The following is a 20,680-nucleotide window of genomic DNA, read 5'->3' on the forward strand; positions in this document are numbered from 1 at the left end:
CTTTAATCTTCAATTTTCAATACGTAATCTGATACGAGGTTTATAAAAATTTTATTAATACGATTTTGCAAAATTATAATTCTAAGTTTTAAAATGGGTGTAGATGGCGGTATTAAACGAGGCTGGTAAATGTATACGATAAACTTCAGAATGACTACTTTCTACTTTCTCAAGCTTCTCTCGCTTCTCTGTTCTTATGTAAAGAGAGTTTCTTGCGAGATAATTTTTTGATTGGAAGTATTAAAAAAAAACACAAAATAAATAGAGTTTGTGTAAAATAGAAATCAACGATGATTGATATTATAGAAGCCGAATATATCCAAACGCTCTGTCACATAAGTAAAATTGTATCTGATGGTAAGTCTAATTTTATGCTTACATTTGTATACGTGTAATCTTTAAATTTTCAATTGTTTTCTTATGGCAAATTTCATTCAATACACTAGACATAAACCTGATGTATACATTAATCTATTTACATACGAAAACATAATATATATTAAATTCTGCTTTTATGGAGCATTTTTATTTATGTAAATATCTTCTAATGTCTCTACACACTTGTATCTTTCGAACAAGTAAGCGAAAGCTTTGTTAAGTTAAATATTTGTGCTTATTTGATATACAATACAGCCGACCTCGTCTTTGACGTTAACTCATCTCGTTCAACTCTTTTGATTTTATTCTCATTTTTGGCATATTGTCAACACAATTTATGATATAATTCCTGGTAGATAAACTAGTCTGCTGAGCATTTATATGTTGTCAATCACTTAGGTGACAGAATTCATTGTATAAACACCTGGATATTGATAAAATTCTTAATATATATATTATATATTCAATCTTGAAACAATACAATAAATTGTATCCTGCTTATATATAGACTGCTATTTTGATTTGTATATCTTTAATGTGTACCAATATATTTATTAATTATGCATTAATGCATTCAACCAACATTCTATAAGATTTATATGTTTGGTCTTTGTTTAGATAGCTCGTATGAGGAAACCATAGATGGTGTACCAATACGAAAATTATTTGTCGATAATTTGGCTGATAGGGTTTGTGATTTTCCTTATTCTTATACAATATATTTTATCAATGTTACAAGTACTATATAAACATAAAAAATTTTTTAGACAACTTTTAAAGATGTACGTAACTGCTTTTCTGTATATGGAAATATTGAAAATTGTTACTTACGTAGAAATCAAGGGAAAAAAAACTATGCATTTGTTACATTCACCAGAGTAGAAGACGCAATGGCGTAAGTTTGAAGAAAGCGATTACTAGCAAATTATAGGTATAATGGTTATTTGTAATAAATTGTTTGTAGAGCCATGCAAGATGGAAGTAGGAAACAAATAAGACTACATAATAGGGATTTGAGGGTAATGGCTGCAGATTCCTGGCATCAACCTGATAGTGTAGACCAAAAATTATATAATATAGGAAAAGAGTCGAATAAAACTTTTGAGAAAAAGACTACTAATGAACAATATCATCAATGTTTGCAAAATGATATTGAAGATGTATCCATTCATATATTGAATGATGATTGTTTGAGACATATTTTTTTATTTTTACCAATTATTGACAGAGTCCGCACAGAAAGAGGCAAGTACTTTATCACATTAATGTTACAGGTTTTATGCATCTAGCTCTAGCAAATGGTATTTATTATTTTTGTTCTCTATAAGACAGACTTTTTATACATTATTTATATATTGTCGTTACTATTGTTTTTATAGTTTGCAAACGCTGGAGAGATCTAAGTCAGGACTCTTGGCGTATGATGAAAACATTGGATCTTTCACCCTCTACATGGGGTTTCTTAGAAACTCATACAATTCGTACAGCAACGCTTCGTAAAGTATTATTAAAATGCGGCAAGTTCCTAACACAAATAAATCTATCTGATACGAGTAATTTTTTACGGCAAAGTACACTGACCATTATTGGAAAACTTTGTCCTAATCTTACAAGTATCGATGTTACTGCATTAACAATTTGTGCATCAGGCATTGGTACATTAGCAAGTAATTGTAAAAATATAACTAGATTTAGCTTAGGACCTTCAACATATAGCTGCGATAATGAATTAAAGAATCTCTTCAAAGTAAATAACAACTTGGAATATCTTGCTATAAGTAAAAATAATATTGCGGGCAAGTCTTTACTATGCTTACCAGCACAAACTATAAATACAATTATATTGGACAGATGTGATAATATTCAAGATAATCTCTTTTCCACAGTAAGTCAAAACTCTTTATTTCATTGAAATTTTGCTACTTTGTTAATACTAATATTATATATATATATATATAACACATATTGATATTGTCATGTGCAGGCATTAAAAAAACTTGAAAATTTGAAACATCTTACAATAAATAACTGTTCTGGCATAACTGTACGCACATTGAAAGCTATCGGCGTACATTGTAAAAGTCTGAATGAGTTAGAGATTGAAGGAGGTCTCCTTTTCGCAGAAACAGTGGATGTGTTACATTTAACTAAGCTTGTCAATCTGAAAGTCTTGAAATTTATATGCAACCCTCTAGTATCAGACGAATTCCTTATTAATTTGGCACAACAATGTCAACAACTTATTTATTTAGACATTACAGGTAATTTACAATTATTATATGATATATTCTTTGCCAACTTTTTAATTTTGCGTTATTTATCCAACAGGTTCCCTTGATGTAACTGATATTGGATTAGCAGCTATCGCTACATTACCAAAGTTGGAACAATTAATCATCAATTATGTAATGAAAATTACTGATAACGGATTGGAAAATATGTGTGGCTTAAAAAAATTAGAATGTCGAAAATGTACATTAATTAGCGATCAAGGCATGTCAATGTTCATTAGATCCTCATCTCACTTACAATTACTGGATATTTCTGGGTGTCATAATATCAGCAACATCACTCTCGATGCCGCTAAAGATGCCTGCAATATTCGATCAAATAATGTAATGTTAAAGATGATTATTGGAAATACATCAATTTTCCCTACAAAAGAACAAGATGAGGAGCAAACATCCCCGCTTTTGCAAATAGTTAATGTGGATTTATGTGACGATGACTTTAATATGTTTGATATTAATGAAGATATGTATGAAGAAGAAATGATGTATGATGATGATAATGATTCTTGGATGGATGAAGGTTCTGATTATGATTATAGTTATGAAAATGAAGAATTGGAGTCTAACAGTATATATTATTGAAGATTTGGCATGTTTATTTTCTCTCTTTCTCTATAACTGTATAATAGATTTTCTATGAATATGAGTTACACTATCAATACATCAACCAATGATTCTTAAAATTGTATACATATTGTTATATAATGGTAATTTACTTTATATTATATGAATAAACCGAGATATATAAATATAAAGTCAATAAGAGAAGAGAATTTTTTTATATCATAAATCAATGCCATGTGTGGATCATGTATACATGTTTTATTAATAAAAAAATTTTATATGACACATAAAACCATATTATATGTAACTACATTGAGTATTGAAATATTAAACATAGAGTTACGCTTACAATATTGTGATTATTTTATTGTATTTATAATTAATAATGCTTAGATAGATATAGTGAATCCATACAATTGCAATTATTATGCACATATTTGCAACAAGGAATGTGCATATATTTTAATAAGTGCTATAGGAATTACGAACTTTTCTGAAATTTATTATGAATTATCGCTTGATAAAATTGCTAAATTATATTGGCATATTATACATTTTATCACACGATTCTGCTGCAACTAAATATGTATATTGTCGTTCTATGACAGACAATAGAGACCACACTTCGCATAAATGGCATTAGATGCATTGATCCTTATTATTAATGTTATTGTTTCTATTAATTGCGATACGAACATAATATGAAATTTTACTTCAGCGTTTTACGCTTCTATATATTGTGAGACATTCTATGATATCTCACTTGACTTATAAACATCATAATATATATCATAATCTGGTGATTTTTAAACTAACTCGCAAAAATTGCTCTCTTATTACACACCATACAATATAATATTAATTTGCAAATTGTATCTACAGAATATGTTCAACATAAAAGATTTCAACAAACGATAAATCGATTCTAAAATTACAATTTTATATATATACTATCTATTTGTGTTTTCGTGACAATCCTACTGTCTATATTTGTGATATTTGGATTACTGATGAATATTTCAAATCTATAAACTTTTTTACCAATAATGATATAACCATTGACTAAGTACTACAAAATTAAATGTGTATTTAAATGCAAATTGCAATTTATGATGTGTATATATGTGTATAAAGTGAGAGATAAGTATGAAATAAAAAATTTACTTTAATATCTAGTTCTTTAAATATTTGTGAATTTTAAATTAGTTAGTAATTATAAAGTGACATTTTTAAAAATGCACTTTATACCTGCTGTACATACAAAAGGATTGGCATACAATTAGATGCACAAAAGTCAATCCTTTTCTTTTTTTATAATAATTATTCATTATACACACAACAGAATAAAAATAAGATATTTCAACTTTATTATATTATTATCACGTCTTTTATCTTATCTTTATTCCTTTTAATAAAAGGGCAATGGTGTAAATAGTCCTCATTGCATATTTAGCATTACTTAAATGGAATTAAAAATATCACCCACTGTGCACATACATATACATATTTTGCAGTAAAAGGACTTCCATATATTAATTCTATTTATCTTATAATTCGAATATATAAACATGGTTCAAATTGTGTGTTATGAGAAGTATTGTAATCACTTACATTGTAAGGCCGCAATTATATATGAAAAACCAAGAGTTTACTTCTTCTTATTTAATAGGTCTGTACTGATTATGTGATAATAATAGTTGGCCTTTTATATCGAATGTACAATAATCTATTGTGAATCTAGATTCATATCAATATTGATAAATTTGCAAAAATTTAATAATTGTAAGCACACAAATTAATATTTAGAGTATTTGAAAATATAAAAATTATATTGTCGAAATAATTTCTATACTGCATTTTTTAAAATGATTATTTTATGATGAAGAACATTTCATTATATAGAAAAATTAAAATTAAATTTAAAATCATCTTTAACCGCAGCTATATATTGATATAAAAACAACTGCTTAATATGAAGTTTTTAATCATGTAAATAACGTTCCTATGGATGTGTCAGGTACAAATGTTATAGAAGTAATTCGATCTAGTTAATTTTCTCTCAAACGAGACGTAAGTTTCGTAAGTTCGATGCTCATTAGTATATCCTAATTATATCACGGGGAACATAATTTGCCCATGAGTTTCTAATAATGAACTTATATATTGCAATTTTTTTCTTACATACTTTCAATACAAAAATAAAAAAATATATAAAGTGAAAGAAATTAATATTTGGCACAGTGGCGTGCTATGTGCATATTACTTGGATGATAATACATTTCACGCTAAGCGAGCAGATTTCGAATAAAACATGATTTGTCCTGTTCACAAGAATTAATAGATAGAGAGATTTCTTCTATATTATAACACAATGTTTTATAGATTATCACTCTTATACATTACATGATTTAATCATTTCTCTCTCCCCTATAAAAGCAAGAAAATGACTAAAACAGATGATTTAAGAGAGAGAGATTTTTGTTTCCTCATTATATTCATATTGAGTTACAATCAGTAAGGAAATAGTATCTTAATGCAATATTAATCAATCGGGCCTTTTATATTATTATTTTCATAGGTAAATCCTTAGTAAACTTGAATCATTCATGCAGTGTTCAATGATGATTCATTCAACAGAGCATCCACTTAGCGCATCTCGATATATTTTATAAAAAAAATCGCAATAAATGGATATACATGGATATACGCCACCGTTTGACCGAATGAAAACCTAAACAAACTAAAAAATGACTTAGGAATACTGAACGCGAATATATGTAGTCAAGTATGTAAGAGTTACATTTATTCAGGATTGCACGCTCGCTAAATGTGTTGGCGTAGTTGGTTGTAAGTCCATTGTACGACATACCCAGCCAGCAAAGTCTACATTTTCTGATTCGGCTTTTTTAATCCATTCGTGATTCTAAAATGTATGATCGTGAAACGTAATGTTTTTCTTTCTATTAAACTATCAATCAGTGTTTTTTATCTGAAAGAGAAAGACTTACCATTAACGTTTTTAGGTCTGCTCTTTCGGCTGGGTTTTTCTTTAAACATCGATCGACGAAATCCATAAAAGCGTCGCTAAATATTCCGGGCGGTAATTTCGGTGGCGGCTCGTTGACTATGTACTCCAACAGCTCGAATACTGCCATGGGTCTTGGACTGCTTGCGCCTACGAGATGGAGAATCAATGATTAACGACACGATTATTTGATAAAGTTCGCAAGCAAATACTGACTGTGTCCTGGCGATTGCATGGTCGGCGTAGGCACACTATTCATCACCGGATTCTCTGCAGGCGGTTGTGCTGATTGCGGACCGAATATTGAAGCTAAAGTCTTCTCGTCTGGCGGTGGGATCGGATACATCCCGATCGCCATTTCCACAAGCGATAATCCGAGTGACCAAACATCGCTCTGTACCGAATAATGTGTTCCTTGGAGTCTCTCTGGCTATAAAAACGCAAAATCCGTCTCACAAATATTTGTATATTCCATATGATAGAATAGCTATAATTCACTATACTTACCGACATGTAGCTTCGTGTTCCGACAAACGAATTGGCCATCGAATCGATTAGTTGACCAGAAACGCCAAAGTCGCAGATTTTGATCTCGCCCGCACTGTTAACTAATATATTACTTGGTTTTACATCGCGATGCATTATGGCATGTTTGTCTCGCAAGTAACTCAAGCCTTTTAAAACCTGTAAAGAAGAAGCGCATAGCTCGCATTATTATTACAAAAACAAATAAACACACAAGTATTCGACAAAATTGGCAGAGAGACGACTTCGGATCATTATAGAAAAAAAAGAGAAGCGTTACGTGTATGTATATGTGAAATTATATCTTTTGTAAAATTCCCTTGCAAAAATGCAAGCGAGCACCTCGAAAGCGCAGCAACCGACCCGTGTGTCCTCCATACCGCATCAACCGTCTCGCGTGTCCTCCGTACACTTGCACAGGAAGAAACTGACCGAGCAGGAAATACAAGAGCTGCATCAAGAATTAGAGACCGTCGATCATATAATAGCTTTGGAGGTTCTATGCAAGAAACTGAATACGAACATGGAAACAGGCCTGACAAAGGAAGAGGCGAGCAAAATTTTCGCACGAGACGGACCAAATGCTTTGTCACCGCCCAAGGTCACGCCAGAATACATCAAATTTTTAAAATGCATGTTTCATGGATTCGCCTCGTTGCTCTGGGTTTGCGCGATTTTATGCTTCATTCTGTACATTGTTACTTATTACATGAGAGAGCCCGATGTTGGTATTGTATGGCTAGGCATAATTATCGTCTCAATATGCATCACTTCAGGCGTGTTTGCGTACATACAGGAAAGTAAAAATATCAAAGTAATGGAGTCCTTCAAAAAGATGGTGCCCACTTTTGCTATGGTGATTCGCGACGGTGTAAAATTACGTCTGGGTACGGAGGAGCTGGTTCTGGGTGATCTGGTAGAGATACGAATGGGCGACAAAATACCGGCCGACATCAGGATAATCGAGTGTCACGGATTAAGAGTCGAGAATTCCAGCATCACCGGCGAAAGTGAGCCAGTGACGCGCACTGATTATCCCACCGACAAGAATCCCCTCGAGTCTGCTAATGTAGCCTTCGCTACGTCGTTTGCCGTAGCGGGCAATGGCAAGGGAATCGTGATTGCTACGGGCGATAACACAATGATAGGCCGACTAGCCGGTCTCACGTCGCATCTTGCCAAGATTGAAACGCCGATAGCTAAAGAGATCAGACACTTTGTCGAGATCATTACGATCGTGGCGGTTTTGTGTGGCCTCGCTTTTTTCGGGTTATCACTGTTGTTGGAACCCAACGTCGTACGGGCATTCACATATCTACTCGGGATAGTTATCGCCAATGTACCTGAGGTATTGTTGGTGACCGTGACAACGGTTTTAACGTTGACTGCACAAAGAATGGCAAGCAAAAACTGTCTAGTGAAGAATTTGGAAGCGGTCGAAACTCTAGGCTCAACGTCAACAATCTGTTCCGATAAAACGGGCACTCTTACACAGAACAAGATGTCCGTATCTAATCTATGGTTCGGCCATACTAGATACAATTTCCCGCCAGGCGAAAGGATTGGTGTCGAAAGAGACTTATTGCTGGAGAAGCCGGCTTTTAGCGTTATGCTAAAAGTCTCCACTCTCTGTCTGCGTGCCGAATTTACCGCCGAGTCCTATAGATTGGCGCCCATCGAGGAACGTGAGATAATCGGCGACGCATCCGAAACCGGTATCCTCAAATTCTGCGAACACATACATCCGACACAGCGATTTCGCGAGACCCATCCGAAAGTGGCCGAGATTCCTTTCAGTTCCATGACCAAGTATCAAATGTCGATACATCGGGAAGCCAATGGCTATAAGATGATACTGAAGGGTGCTCCGGAAGTGATATTGGAGAATTGCACGACGATATTAACAACAGATGGAGAGACCAAAGAGATGGACAATAGAGACCATGCTATATCTCGCAGGGCTTGCATGGAATTAGGCTATCTCGGTGAACGTGTATTAGCGTATTGCGATATGCATCTGCCAGACAACGTATACGGGCCAAACTATAAATTTAATACTGATTCGCCTACATCCTATAATTTTCCCACAAAGGGATACAGATTCGTAGGATTGATAAGCTTGCAGGATCCGCCGAGGCCCGGTGTGCCCGAAGCAGTACAAAAATGCCGCACCGCCGGTATCAAGGTGATCATGGTGACGGGCGATCATCCGGTGACGGCGATGGCGATTGCCAAAAAGGTGGGTATCATAAGTGAAGGTCACGAAACTCGTTATGAGCGGGCAATTCTACAGAATAAGTCTTATTCGCAAGTGAGCGATATGGATACCGGTGCGATCATCATCACCGGCGCTGAATTAAGAAGCATGGATTCAAACGAATTGGATAATATCATACGCCATTACGAGGAGATCGTGTTTGCGAGGACATCACCACAGCAAAAGTTGCTGATCGTGGACAGCTGCCAACGGTTGGGAGAGATCGTGGCAGTCACCGGCGACGGTGTCAATGATTCGCCGGCATTGCGACAGGCTGACATAGGGGTTGCAATGGGTATCGCCGGTTCTGACGTGGCCAAAAATGCTGCAGACATGATACTCATGGATGACAACTTCGCATCGATTGTGACTGGCGTCGAAGAGGGTCGTCTGATATTCGATAATCTAAAAAAATCGATTGCATACACCTTAACGTCAAGCGTACCAGAAATGTTGCCGATGCTCAGTGGTCTAATACTAGCGATTCCCCTACCGTTGGTCATCGAATTGGTCATCTGCATAGATGTCGGAACCGATGTGGTTCCTGCAATCGCTCTGGCATACGAGAAGGCCGAATCCGATATAATGCGCCGTGCGCCGAGAAATCCTCAGTACGACAAGTTGGTGAACAAGCGTTTAATATCCATTACTTATGGTCAAATAGGAATGACGCAGTCCTTTGCTGGATTCTACACATACTTTATGGTGCTTATGACGAACGGCTTTATGCCCGATCGTCTATTAGGTTTACGAATAGAATGGGAGAATCCATCAATCAACGATTTACAAGATTCCTGGGGTCAAACGTGGACTTACGAGAATAGAATGAATCTGTTAATGGAAGCGCAAAGCGGATATTTTCTCTCCATCGTTATAACACAAATGATAGATTTGGTAATGTGCAAAACCAGACGCAACTCCATTTTTCAACAAGGAATGGGCAACTGGTTCGTCAATTTCTCTTTCGCTTTCGAAGCTATTCTAACAGGGATCTTGCTCTATGTTCCAGGCACAGAATATGTATTGAAAACAATGCCACTGAGTGCTTATTGGTACTGGCCTTCTTTACCGCTCGGTGCATTTCTTTGGGTTTATGATGAATTTAGACGATTATGTATTCGTCTCTTTCCTGATGGAATTATGGAAAGAGAAACATACTATTAAAATGTTTTTTTTTCTATTTCCAATTTTATAGAAAAACATATATACTTTCCAATATACAATTTAACACACTCATTAATCAACACATATAATCCATCACATATACATGGTATCTCTGTGTGTATTTCATGTTTTATACATCTTATCATGTTTAATTAGAAAAGTAGTTATTATTAGATTATATTATATAATTATAAGTATATATATATCGCATTATCATATTTAACTAAATTGTAAGATTCTGCTCCTTTTCTTCTCTCTAATTGTAAGTTGTAAATAATAAAAATTTGACTTACAGCAGATGTGATTGTACCTAGGATAGGTTCTGGAATTCGTCCTGCTTTTTTCAATATTAGGTCTAACGATCCACCATCCATATATTCCATGCATATGCTAATTTCTCCATCACTAAAATATATATATATATATATATATATATATATATATATATATATATATTTCATGTGTATGTATTCAACTCTTATAAAAAAATATCTTTTACATATATCTCAAAAATAATTTTTAAGATATTACCTGTAAAAAGCACCATAAAATCCAACAATATGTGCAAAATTACATTCATGCAGTACTTTTAATTCTCTGATTATTTGTTTCTTAATAGCTGGTTTTACTTCCAAATGTATTAGCTGTAATATAAATAATTAACTGTAGTATAAATAAATCACACAGATAAAAATGCATTTTCTGCCTCTAGCAAGTATTTCGTAAATATTTAAAAAATGAAAGTATACAAATTATTTACCTTCCTTGCCATTATAAGACCTGATTCTTTGTGTCTGACTTTCATAACAACACCACCATTGCCTGCACCCAATTCACCTAGCTTCTCGAAATCTTCATCGCATAATTCCCCAACTTTTTCTTTCTGTCCTAAAAAGCTTTCTAATCGTTTTCTCTGCTCCTCGTCCATTTCTAGTTCCTCTAATCTCTCTTGAATAGCATCTATGCTCATTTTACCCATTACACCGCTGCAAAAAATTTTATTTTGAAATTTATGTCTACAATGAAAAAATTCTATGTAACTATAACAGAATAAAAAAAATTAAAGAAAGAAAAAGAAAAACTTGTGTATATACATCATAAGGAATATATACATGTTTTTTCTTTTCTTTCTTTCTTTAATTTTTTTAGGATACTTTGAGAGAGCTTAGTGTACACATCATAAGAAATGTATAAATACATTTCTTACGATCCTATTCTTATTCTATATATCAACAATATTCTCAATTTAAACTTACGTTCCTTTAAATAATTAAATCTTAGATATTAAATTATATCGAGAAAATATTAGTGAATTATATAACAGTGCTTGAAATAATTGAACGTTCGACTTACTCGGGTATCACCGAGGGTTCCGGATACGTGGGTAAAGGCGGAACCGGTGGTGACGGTGACACTGCTGGTACCGATTCTATCGAACCAGGTGGTAGTGTCAAATTGAGTTTGTTCTTTGACATTTGGTAATCTGCTGTTTAAAAGCGTCAGCAACAAACAATTATATACTACGCGAGATTATCACTTGTCAATGTGGATTCGCGAATCATGTAACATTTATCTTTTTTATATGTGTGTCTTTCTTATCTCTTTCTTCTTAAGTTAATAATATTAAGATATCTATCGGATAATTAATTTGTATATATTCTGTCCGCTGATAGTCTATATCTACTTTCGCGGAAATCTTAAGTCTGCATTGCGTGTTTTTTTCGCAAATTCACACAAGGACGAATTGTTCACTCGGTATATGTCGCTGATAAGAACGAGCTGTCAAACTTTCTTTGACCATTAATTGCTAGGTCGGAGCATCAATTAATTTCGTTTACTAAGGATTCTGTCATTCTACAAAAGACACATTTTTATTACACAGTTAGGCAATCATAAAGATCATGTACGATACGGAAAAACACGTCAACGTGTAGTAAGGACGTGAAACGATCGCAAAAGATAAAGAAGAGAGGTTATACGAATCTTCGCGGGAACCGCGGGAATAAAATGCCAGAGAGTATGTCGGTGCTATTTGCTACATCCACATCCACGATCCACGTATAAAAATTGTAGATCAGGAATCAGGAATACAGGACTTTATGCGATATAGGCTGCGGTCGAGAAGACGCTAGAGATGCATTGCATTAACCAATTAGAATAAAGAAATCTTTACTTTCTTTGCCCTGATTGGTTAATTAAACGCTTCGAAGCATTTCTAGCGTCTTTCCGACTGTAGCCATATACGCATGTACAATAAAATGAATGACCAATCAGAGTAAAGAATCTTTAGCCATTAAACACTTCGAAACTTTCGTATGGTCAAACAGAACGCATTTTAAATCTGTGACTTAATTTACACCGATATACTTTAATCGTACTAAATATTATACCGACCAATCACAAATCATTTCATTCTTTAGAGGAATGGTTATGATTGGTCAGTGTAGTACTTAATACGTATTAAAATATATCAGTGTACACTAGGCCATTGACATTTTTATGTTGATACCTTTTTTTTTTATTTGATAACAAACACGTGCTGGTATGCATTGTACGACATACATCGTATATGTAACCAGTAAGTATTTTTTACAAAACTATACATATATATTTGAAATAATATTAAATGGACTTTAAGAGAGAAAGAGTATTATTTTGTATTGTATTTTTAGAATTACAATTGGGGAAAGATGCATTACTATTATACGATGACACGGTTACATCGGTGAACGATAATCAATGGAGTTCATTACGTTAGAGTTAAGACCACGATTGCAATCTTGCAATGCATTTATTGCCGTACGAAAAGACCTCTGTTTAAAAAATGTTCGAATTAAACTTCTCGAAAGTAATATAATATTAATACTTGAAGACTGTCGCATAAATCTTTCATTGCCATCTGTAAAAGTTATACCTACTTCTCTATCCATGTTAAGTGTAATAAATAATTGGATTTGCTTTCGTTTACAAACGATGCCGTTAGAATCTGTATTTGGATCATTCAGTACAGAAATTGTAACTGATACAAATACATCAGTTCAATCAAATAATAGTTCACAGCCATTTTTAGATAATATCAAATTATTGTTCGAAACATCAGAATGTTTTATATTATGTACTTGTTGTAAAAATGTACTTTCAAAATCGATTAATTTTAAAAGGTTTTTATCTTTACCCGATTTAGAATACGATCCGGACGAATGGTTCTGTTGTAAGCATAGTTCCAATGTTGTCACAGATATACAGTTACAGGAATCTGATTATTTATATGGCTCTTGTTTCTCTGTATTGCATAAAAACATTTTTGAAAACAATGTACATATTGATAATAAAGCATTGACTTGTAATAAATGTTTATTACATATTGGAACACCTCATGCATATAGTTTATTCAAAATATGGAACTGTTGCGTGGATTACAAACCACAAAGTAGTGCACTGAATACTATGGATGCTACTGATCCACTTAATGATTTTCTAATACTTATACAAGAATCATTGGGCGAAATTTTAGGAGAAGAAATTATCTTGCAAACATCTGTTGGCAAACAAATTCATTGTCTTCTGATAAGACCAATGGACTGTAAATTAAATTTAATTACAGAGCCTAATCACAAAGTAATGAATGATATTGACACTATTTCCTTACAACAGAAATGTGTAGCCAAAGTTTTATATAAATATGGAACAAGTAAGATTACTAATACTAATTATTCAAATATTAAACACCTTGAAGTAAGTTTATCTATAATAGAAGCTGGTTTAAATTATTTGTTATCATCGACAAAACGACTGCCCCATGTTTATAGAACTGTTACTACAGACTGTTTTCTTGGTTATATTGTATTACAAGACATTGTGAACTAAATACTATAGCTAAATAATTATGTATAATTTTTATATATATTATATATATTTTTGTATACTTATTTTTATATATAATAAAGAAATATTTGCATATGTTTATTATACCTTTCGATATTGCATGTATCATAATTAATAATATACTACCATGCAGAACATATTTTACAATACATTTTTATCTCTCATGATTTAATAACTTATTTGACTAAGAATAAAACTGAAAATTTTTAACAGAATTTATGAAGAAAAATTTATATATTATAATAAAAATAAAATATTAATTCTCATTAATGTGTTTTGGCACAAAAAATAAGCATATATAATAATTTATTTATTTTAAAAATTTTTGATTGTAAAATATGTAGGCAACTTATTACATACGTATTAATAAAATATGTGTATTTGCCAGTAAGAAATCTACAAGAGATAGCGCAAAAATAATTCTAGAATAATTATATACGTCTAATGACATCATAAACTGACTTGCATACAAGTATGCAATCTGTACAATACGATATACATAGATATTGTACATATAATTCCTTTCCTATAAGAAATTTAGTGTCAATAAATGTTACATACATAAAAAATTTCACATATATATGAAATATTAATATAATAAAAGTTTGAAACATCTTTACTGTGAAATTATACCAAGGATAAAGAAAAGGAAGAGATATAATTTTATAAAAATTTATATTGTTAATATTATTGAAAAGATATGTTTATTATATAAATTCAACTTAAAACGTGACGTGAAAAATAAAATAGTGGATAATATCGTATTGTCTCCTTTCTAATCAAACTAACTAATGTGTGAGTATACATAACAATATTTGATGAAATTATTCAGATGCATGAAAATATGTATTTTGAATGAAGCTTATTTTATTACAGCTCTTATGGCCTCTTATTAGGTCATGGTCTTTCCTCTAATATTGTGCTATATCTGCTGTGTCATATAATATCATATTACATTACGTAATATTCATTTGATCATTAGAACTACATATTCTATCTACAAGAGGTTTTATGTACATCCAGCCACCGTCTTTGGTTTCCTTGAAAAGCTGTTCAATAAAAATTGAAAAAGATGGTTGATAATAATCATATAATAAACGAAAATATCAAATAAAAATTGCTCCTTACTTTTGTTTGCCACGCTATATTATTTTCCTTTCGAAATCTTGCTTCGTCTCGTTGCTTTTGCTCAATTGCACATTTCGCCGCTGTAGCTTTATCCATATCATTGATACGTAGGCCAACTGTTACATCGCGCCAAACTCTTCGTGACTCGCACTCTTCTTGTTCACATACTGTTTTAACTAATTTCCTTTCTGTACTAAGTTCTCTTACATCAAAGACTTCACAACGCTGTAAAAAAAAAGAAAAGAAAAAAAACAGATATTGTAGCAGACAATTAACTTTTATGAATAATTATATTATGTACATTAGAATTCATTAATAATTTACAAATTTTCACAATAACTTATTACATACAATATTAAAATACTCGAAGTATTATAGTATTTAATCCTTATTAATTAGTAACATGTTGAAACTATTCATAATATTCCAACTTACACCATCCGACCATTTTGCTTCCATCGCTCCGCTCCATTCTCCGTTTATAACAATGAACGGTTTTTTATCTCCTGCTTGAAACGCTTGACATGTAATCCGATTCCGTTTACCCCCGTAAAAAGGTTTCGTTAAAAATTCTACCGTTGCATGGTAGCCAGTTTGTACACAATTTATTGTTACAGTTCCTCCTAATTCTATCCATGGTATAGTGAGGATAGATCTGCCATAACCATTAGGAAAAGTTAGAACATATTCCTCCCCGTGTTCTAGCACATTTACCCAACCCTTTCCCACATTATGTACTCCTATACTTAAACCCAAGAACTTGCTCTTTGTCCAAACATGAGCTCCAAAACTAATTTTTTTTCCAATATGCTCAGCATAAAACGCACTAACTGGAAACAATATAATAAATTGATGTCATTTTATATAAGCCCACTAAAGAAAATATTTGAATTAAAAAATACTTAAAAAATATTTACCTGGTGGATGATGAGAAACTTGCTCCGCAATAAAAGCAAGTTGATTTTCTTTGCACCATGGTACTGGACCATCTGATGCAAGTTTGATGCTATAATCTGTAGCATTATCAGAAGAATTAATGTTTGGTATGTTCCAATGACATCGAAAAATTTCACCTAATATGGGATTATATGGCTTTTTAGCTACACCAGATTTACGTCCTGCATGAAAACTACACAAGTACCAACGAATTACTTGCATCATTCTCTCTCGAGGTGTAGACATATCTGCAATGCTAAATTAAGGAAAAAACCATTATTCTCAAAAGTTTATTATACAAAGATTTTAAGACAAATACAATAGTATATATTGAATAATCTTATTAAATCAGTTTACAGTACCTCACAAACTGATCAGGATGAGCAAAGTAATCGGCATACATCTCAAGGAGTGATCTGCGTTCTAAGATAAATGTTGGTAAGGCAACTTTTGTTAAATCCATACCAATTTTCACTTGGGACAGAAGATGAGTCACGACCGACCCATGACTCTCCATAGAATCCACTAGTATAGTAATAAACATAAAACATAAAAAAAAAAAAAAAAAAAAAAAAAATTAATGTACAAAACTGGTTTTTTTATGACAATTTGTGCTTATGTTTTATTTATACTTTATATATTATTACTTACTTTCTGTTTCGCTTTCTTCTTCGTAAAGAGCTGTAACAGATATGCATTCTCAGTGTTTAATTCATAATATTTACAAAAAAGTAGGTGGAGATCTTGGAAACACTGCCAATTTGGATTTATAAATATCTCATTGCGAGTAACAATATCATAAAAAAAATTCTGAATAAACTTAACATGAGAACTTTTTATTGCACATATACCTGTACTGTATATAACTTACGACTTGAAGTTATGTCCAACATATTGTCTTGCAAGGGTAGACCAACTAGTATCCATTCCTAAGCTCCTTATTCCGGAGGATCAAAGAGTTTCTGATTAACGCGAAATATCCCGATGAATGTTTCGATTTAAAAGCAAATGACAGAACGTAAAATTCTGTCGGAATTCTTCTTCCTTATTCATTGTCATGTCAATTAAATACATACATACACTTTTTTTATTCTACTTATTTATCACTTTAAAAGAAAGAGACATGAAGCGTCTGCAAGAGTGTCTGCTTATAGAACGCTAATATGTCAAAAGTAATGTTCATGATCATCGAGAAATCAATAATGGTCGCGGCGGATAAAACAGATGATTAAACCTTCTAAAACACGGCCTGCATTATCGACAATAGAACTATGTATTTTACATTTTACATAAATGCTATATATATATATCCCCTCTATCTCTTATATTCGTTATGATTGCATTATTTATTAAAGCAAACTATATGTATGTATTTGCAATAGATGTGCAAGCATTCATTATACATCCTAGTCGCAAAATTCAACTTTCTTGTATTATATTGAAATTTTATAACACAGGTAAACAGTTTGCAAATTCATAATTAATACTTTAAAAACCATGCATGTTCTCACATTAATATAAATGTATTATTAAATATATTATTTTCTTTTTAAGTTATTATAATGAAAATATTTTTAATTTATATAATGAAGATGAAATTATATATAGAGCCTTCTTTTTCTTCTATAAATATGTGCAGTTACTACCAGCAGCACTACTATTTTTTTTTTTCATTCGGAATCGATTTTTCCTCTATGTCAAGGGAGATCATCATTTTTTGCAATTTAGTTCTATCTTTAATATTGGAGTGAATATGAATGAGTATCATTCTATTCATATTCAATGAATGTAAAAAGTATGTATATAGTAACTAATATCAACAAAATCTCTCTTTGTATAATTTCATTAATCAATTTTCATAAAATAATGTGCATATATTATTAGAAAAAAGTGAAATATATTATATATAATATATTATATAAATAAAATTAATATATGTTGCAGAAATAGATGCACAATAATGCACTTATATCAAATTTTTATTTTAATAATTTTTTAATCAATTTGTCAAAAACATCCACAAATAAATTAGGTACCATCTCTTTACTACACTCTAACTTTATAGATCAAATATATATGTACATAGTTTTAAAATAATGATACTTTAAAATTTTCTTTTCTATTCTGGATGTTTTGTTATTTTATTTTCAACTAGATATGTAATATATATATATCAAGATATTATTATTTCTATATAATTTAGCAATTTTTCTGGTACATATATCACAATTAACAGATTGTGTAATGCTGAATATAGTGTTAAATAAATTCAATGTTACGTTTTGTCTGTAAAATTATAACTTTCTATAATCAGTAATAATAAAGCGTACAAAAAATGAAATTAACAAATAACATGCAATAAAATCTATATCAAAATGGTGCTGACTCACCATCGTAATCTACAGATCCATCGCCTTTGATAGGCGGTAGAGGCGGCTCCTTGCGTTTATCTGCCGCTATGTTTTCCATAGATGAATACAATCGCTCATTACCTTGACATCTAAAGAAATATTTATATGTTATTTTACCATGTAATAGGATACATCTATGCTTGCATATATAATTTTGTCAAATGCATACAAATATTGGCTCTTCATCAAGAAGATTATGATCAATATATTATGACAAGGCTTGTATGTGCTATTATCATAAACAAAGAAAATATTAACCGTATGTATTCTATACATTTTTATGTAGAGGTATTTTTATTTATATTTGTTATAATCTATTATACTTACAGAGTAATGTGATTCTGAACTATTGGAGTTTGTATTTCGTCCGCGGCATCGTAGTAATCGTCGTCCTCATCAGACGATGAATATGAGAATTGTGGTACTGGTAAATCCCTGTCTACAACTGAAGATATAAAATAATACTTCAGCAACACGCAATTAACAAGATGAAACCAATTTGTTCAATTTATGTCAAAATAAATATTGCATATGACATTAACCATTTGGTAATATGGATAATCTTGGTTCCACACATTCAGAGCCTAATTCGATACCAGTTTGCACTGTTGCTTCTGGTGTTCCAGCTGCAACTAATATCAAATCTTAAGAATGCAGTTCTTTATAAATACAAACACATTTATAAAATGAAACACAATTAGAAATAAATATAAATATTCTTACTATGAGGGAGTTGAGATGAGACATGCATAGAATTTGATGGTCCTCTGTATATCCCATTAACAGGTATTGCTGTGTTCTAAAAATATTAATCAATCCATACATAATGACAATTACAACAAATAATAAATAATAAATTAATATAATAACTACCTTTGCAATTTGTAATTGGACAATAGTATGTTTAATGGAATTAAGCATAGCATTAGCCTGTAACAAAATAGTAGAATACTTTTCTTGTTTTTCTTCATTTTCAGCTGTATTTTGTTTGTCTTCAATTAATTTAATTTGTTCAATTAGGAGTTGAAGATAAACATCAGCTTCTGCTACTTTACGATCAAAATCATGTTTAGGAGGTGATTTTTTAGGATCCCATCTCTGCAAAAATTAATTTTATATATTGTGCTGCACTTTACAACATTATTTTATACAATAATCTTATTTTTGTTATATATTATAAAGAATATGATATATTATTATCAATTTAACAAGTTCTTTTTCTACCTATTTCTTCATACCGTATGAGAATGTCGAAGTATTGTATCTTCTAGTGCACGAACCCAGCGTTCTCTTTCTTCGCCATTACGTGTTTGGAAATGAAATGTTTTTGGATCATCTTTGCAGGAAGTTGTTGTAATAGTAAATGTACTATCGTCTTCATCGTCAATACCAATAATAGCACCTCTTAATCGTACGCAACCACGACGGGCTCCGCGCATCATTTTTTCTTTGCTCTAAAAAAAAAAAAAAAGAAGTCATTAAAGATATAATAAGAGTTACTCAGAAGACTTACTCAGGTATTCAGAAAAAAAGATAGAGCAAGGTATTACATACATATATTGCAAAAGAAGGTAGGATATAATCTATAATTATAATTTATATTTAATGTAACTGTATTCTTGTAGATATTTTACCGTATAATATGATAGAAGACCAGCATTGTCGTCCAAAACAAACCATCGATATTGCCATCCATTAACAACATTTGTCCACTTGCTGAGCGAGCCTTCCATCGTCGACATATTTATGTATCTGCCGCTCGTCGGCTTTGGCAAATTTCTACCGATTCTTATATATAATCTCACAATACATATTTTAAGGAAAAACCATCTAGACTCGAATATAGTAGAATATTACCGCGTCATTCTAATTTTCGCAACAAATCGCATCTTTTACGATTTGAAGTTTAGCTCGTGTAACGCTAGTTCATAAATAGCAGAAATAGACGAAATTCGATATGTATAAACACATAAATATAAATAAACGGGATATATATTCAATCTAGTATCTTGTCTTTTTTTCTAATAAAAGAAAGCGTGCAAACTATCTAATGACTGCTGATGACCAAAATCTCTGATATCTGGTATAACTCGGAAAAAAAATTTATATCGTGAGA

The 20,680-nt window shown here is 31.8% G+C and overlaps 5 protein-coding genes across 5 annotated transcripts; 3 read left to right on the forward strand and 2 right to left on the reverse strand.

Moving 5' to 3' along the window:
- The first annotated feature begins 121 nt into the window (after positions 1-121).
- Positions 122-3,429, forward strand: LOC138933104 (putative RNA-binding protein EEED8.10). The gene is made up of 7 exons (XM_070295594.1): positions 122-357; positions 997-1,067; positions 1,146-1,273; positions 1,343-1,623; positions 1,758-2,263; positions 2,363-2,639; positions 2,707-3,429. The coding sequence occupies exons 1-7, from the start codon at positions 291-293 to the stop codon at positions 3,249-3,251; spliced, it is 1,875 nt and encodes a 624-aa protein (XP_070151695.1). The 5' UTR covers positions 122-290; the 3' UTR covers positions 3,252-3,429.
- Positions 3,430-3,525: 96 nt separating this feature from the next.
- Positions 3,526-12,332, reverse strand: Dsor1 (mitogen-activated protein kinase kinase 1). The gene is made up of 8 exons (XM_070295976.1): positions 11,558-12,332; positions 10,965-11,190; positions 10,736-10,848; positions 10,498-10,609; positions 6,766-6,942; positions 6,475-6,688; positions 6,242-6,408; positions 3,526-6,156 (listed from the first exon to the last, which is right to left on the reverse strand). Exons 1-8 carry the CDS (start codon positions 11,677-11,679, stop codon positions 6,040-6,042), a joined length of 1,248 nt encoding a protein of 415 aa, XP_070152077.1. The 5' UTR covers positions 11,680-12,332; the 3' UTR covers positions 3,526-6,039.
- Positions 7,112-10,265, forward strand: LOC138933351 (sodium/potassium-transporting ATPase subunit alpha). Its single transcript, XM_070295975.1, has one exon. It carries the CDS (start codon positions 7,112-7,114, stop codon positions 10,202-10,204), a length of 3,093 nt encoding a protein of 1,030 aa, XP_070152076.1. The 3' UTR covers positions 10,205-10,265.
- Positions 12,333-12,696: 364 nt separating the features above from the next.
- On the forward strand, positions 12,697-14,162 carry LOC138933207 (uncharacterized). Its single transcript, XM_070295772.1, has 2 exons — positions 12,697-12,782; positions 12,877-14,162. The coding sequence occupies exon 2, from the start codon at positions 12,944-12,946 to the stop codon at positions 14,069-14,071; it is 1,128 nt and encodes a 375-aa protein (XP_070151873.1). The 5' UTR covers positions 12,697-12,782; positions 12,877-12,943; the 3' UTR covers positions 14,072-14,162.
- Positions 14,163-14,615: 453 nt separating this feature from the next.
- LOC138933427 (oxysterol-binding protein-related protein 9) lies at positions 14,616-20,626 on the reverse strand. The gene is made up of 13 exons (XM_070296128.1): positions 20,199-20,626; positions 19,803-20,018; positions 19,438-19,662; positions 19,288-19,363; positions 19,107-19,196; positions 18,892-19,009; positions 18,544-18,653; positions 16,805-16,834; positions 16,516-16,678; positions 16,135-16,409; positions 15,653-16,047; positions 15,218-15,442; positions 14,616-15,138 (listed from the first exon to the last, which is right to left on the reverse strand). The coding sequence occupies exons 1-13, from the start codon at positions 20,304-20,306 to the stop codon at positions 15,046-15,048; spliced, it is 2,124 nt and encodes a 707-aa protein (XP_070152229.1). The 5' UTR covers positions 20,307-20,626; the 3' UTR covers positions 14,616-15,045.
- Between the last annotated feature and the right edge of the window lie 54 nt (positions 20,627-20,680).

This window comes from Polyergus mexicanus, unplaced genomic scaffold, assembly GCF_030449975.1.
Source record: "Polyergus mexicanus isolate NDT 795.1 unplaced genomic scaffold, iyPolMexi1.0 SCAF_5, whole genome shotgun sequence".
NCBI classification, from domain to species: domain Eukaryota; kingdom Metazoa; phylum Arthropoda; class Insecta; order Hymenoptera; family Formicidae; genus Polyergus; species Polyergus mexicanus.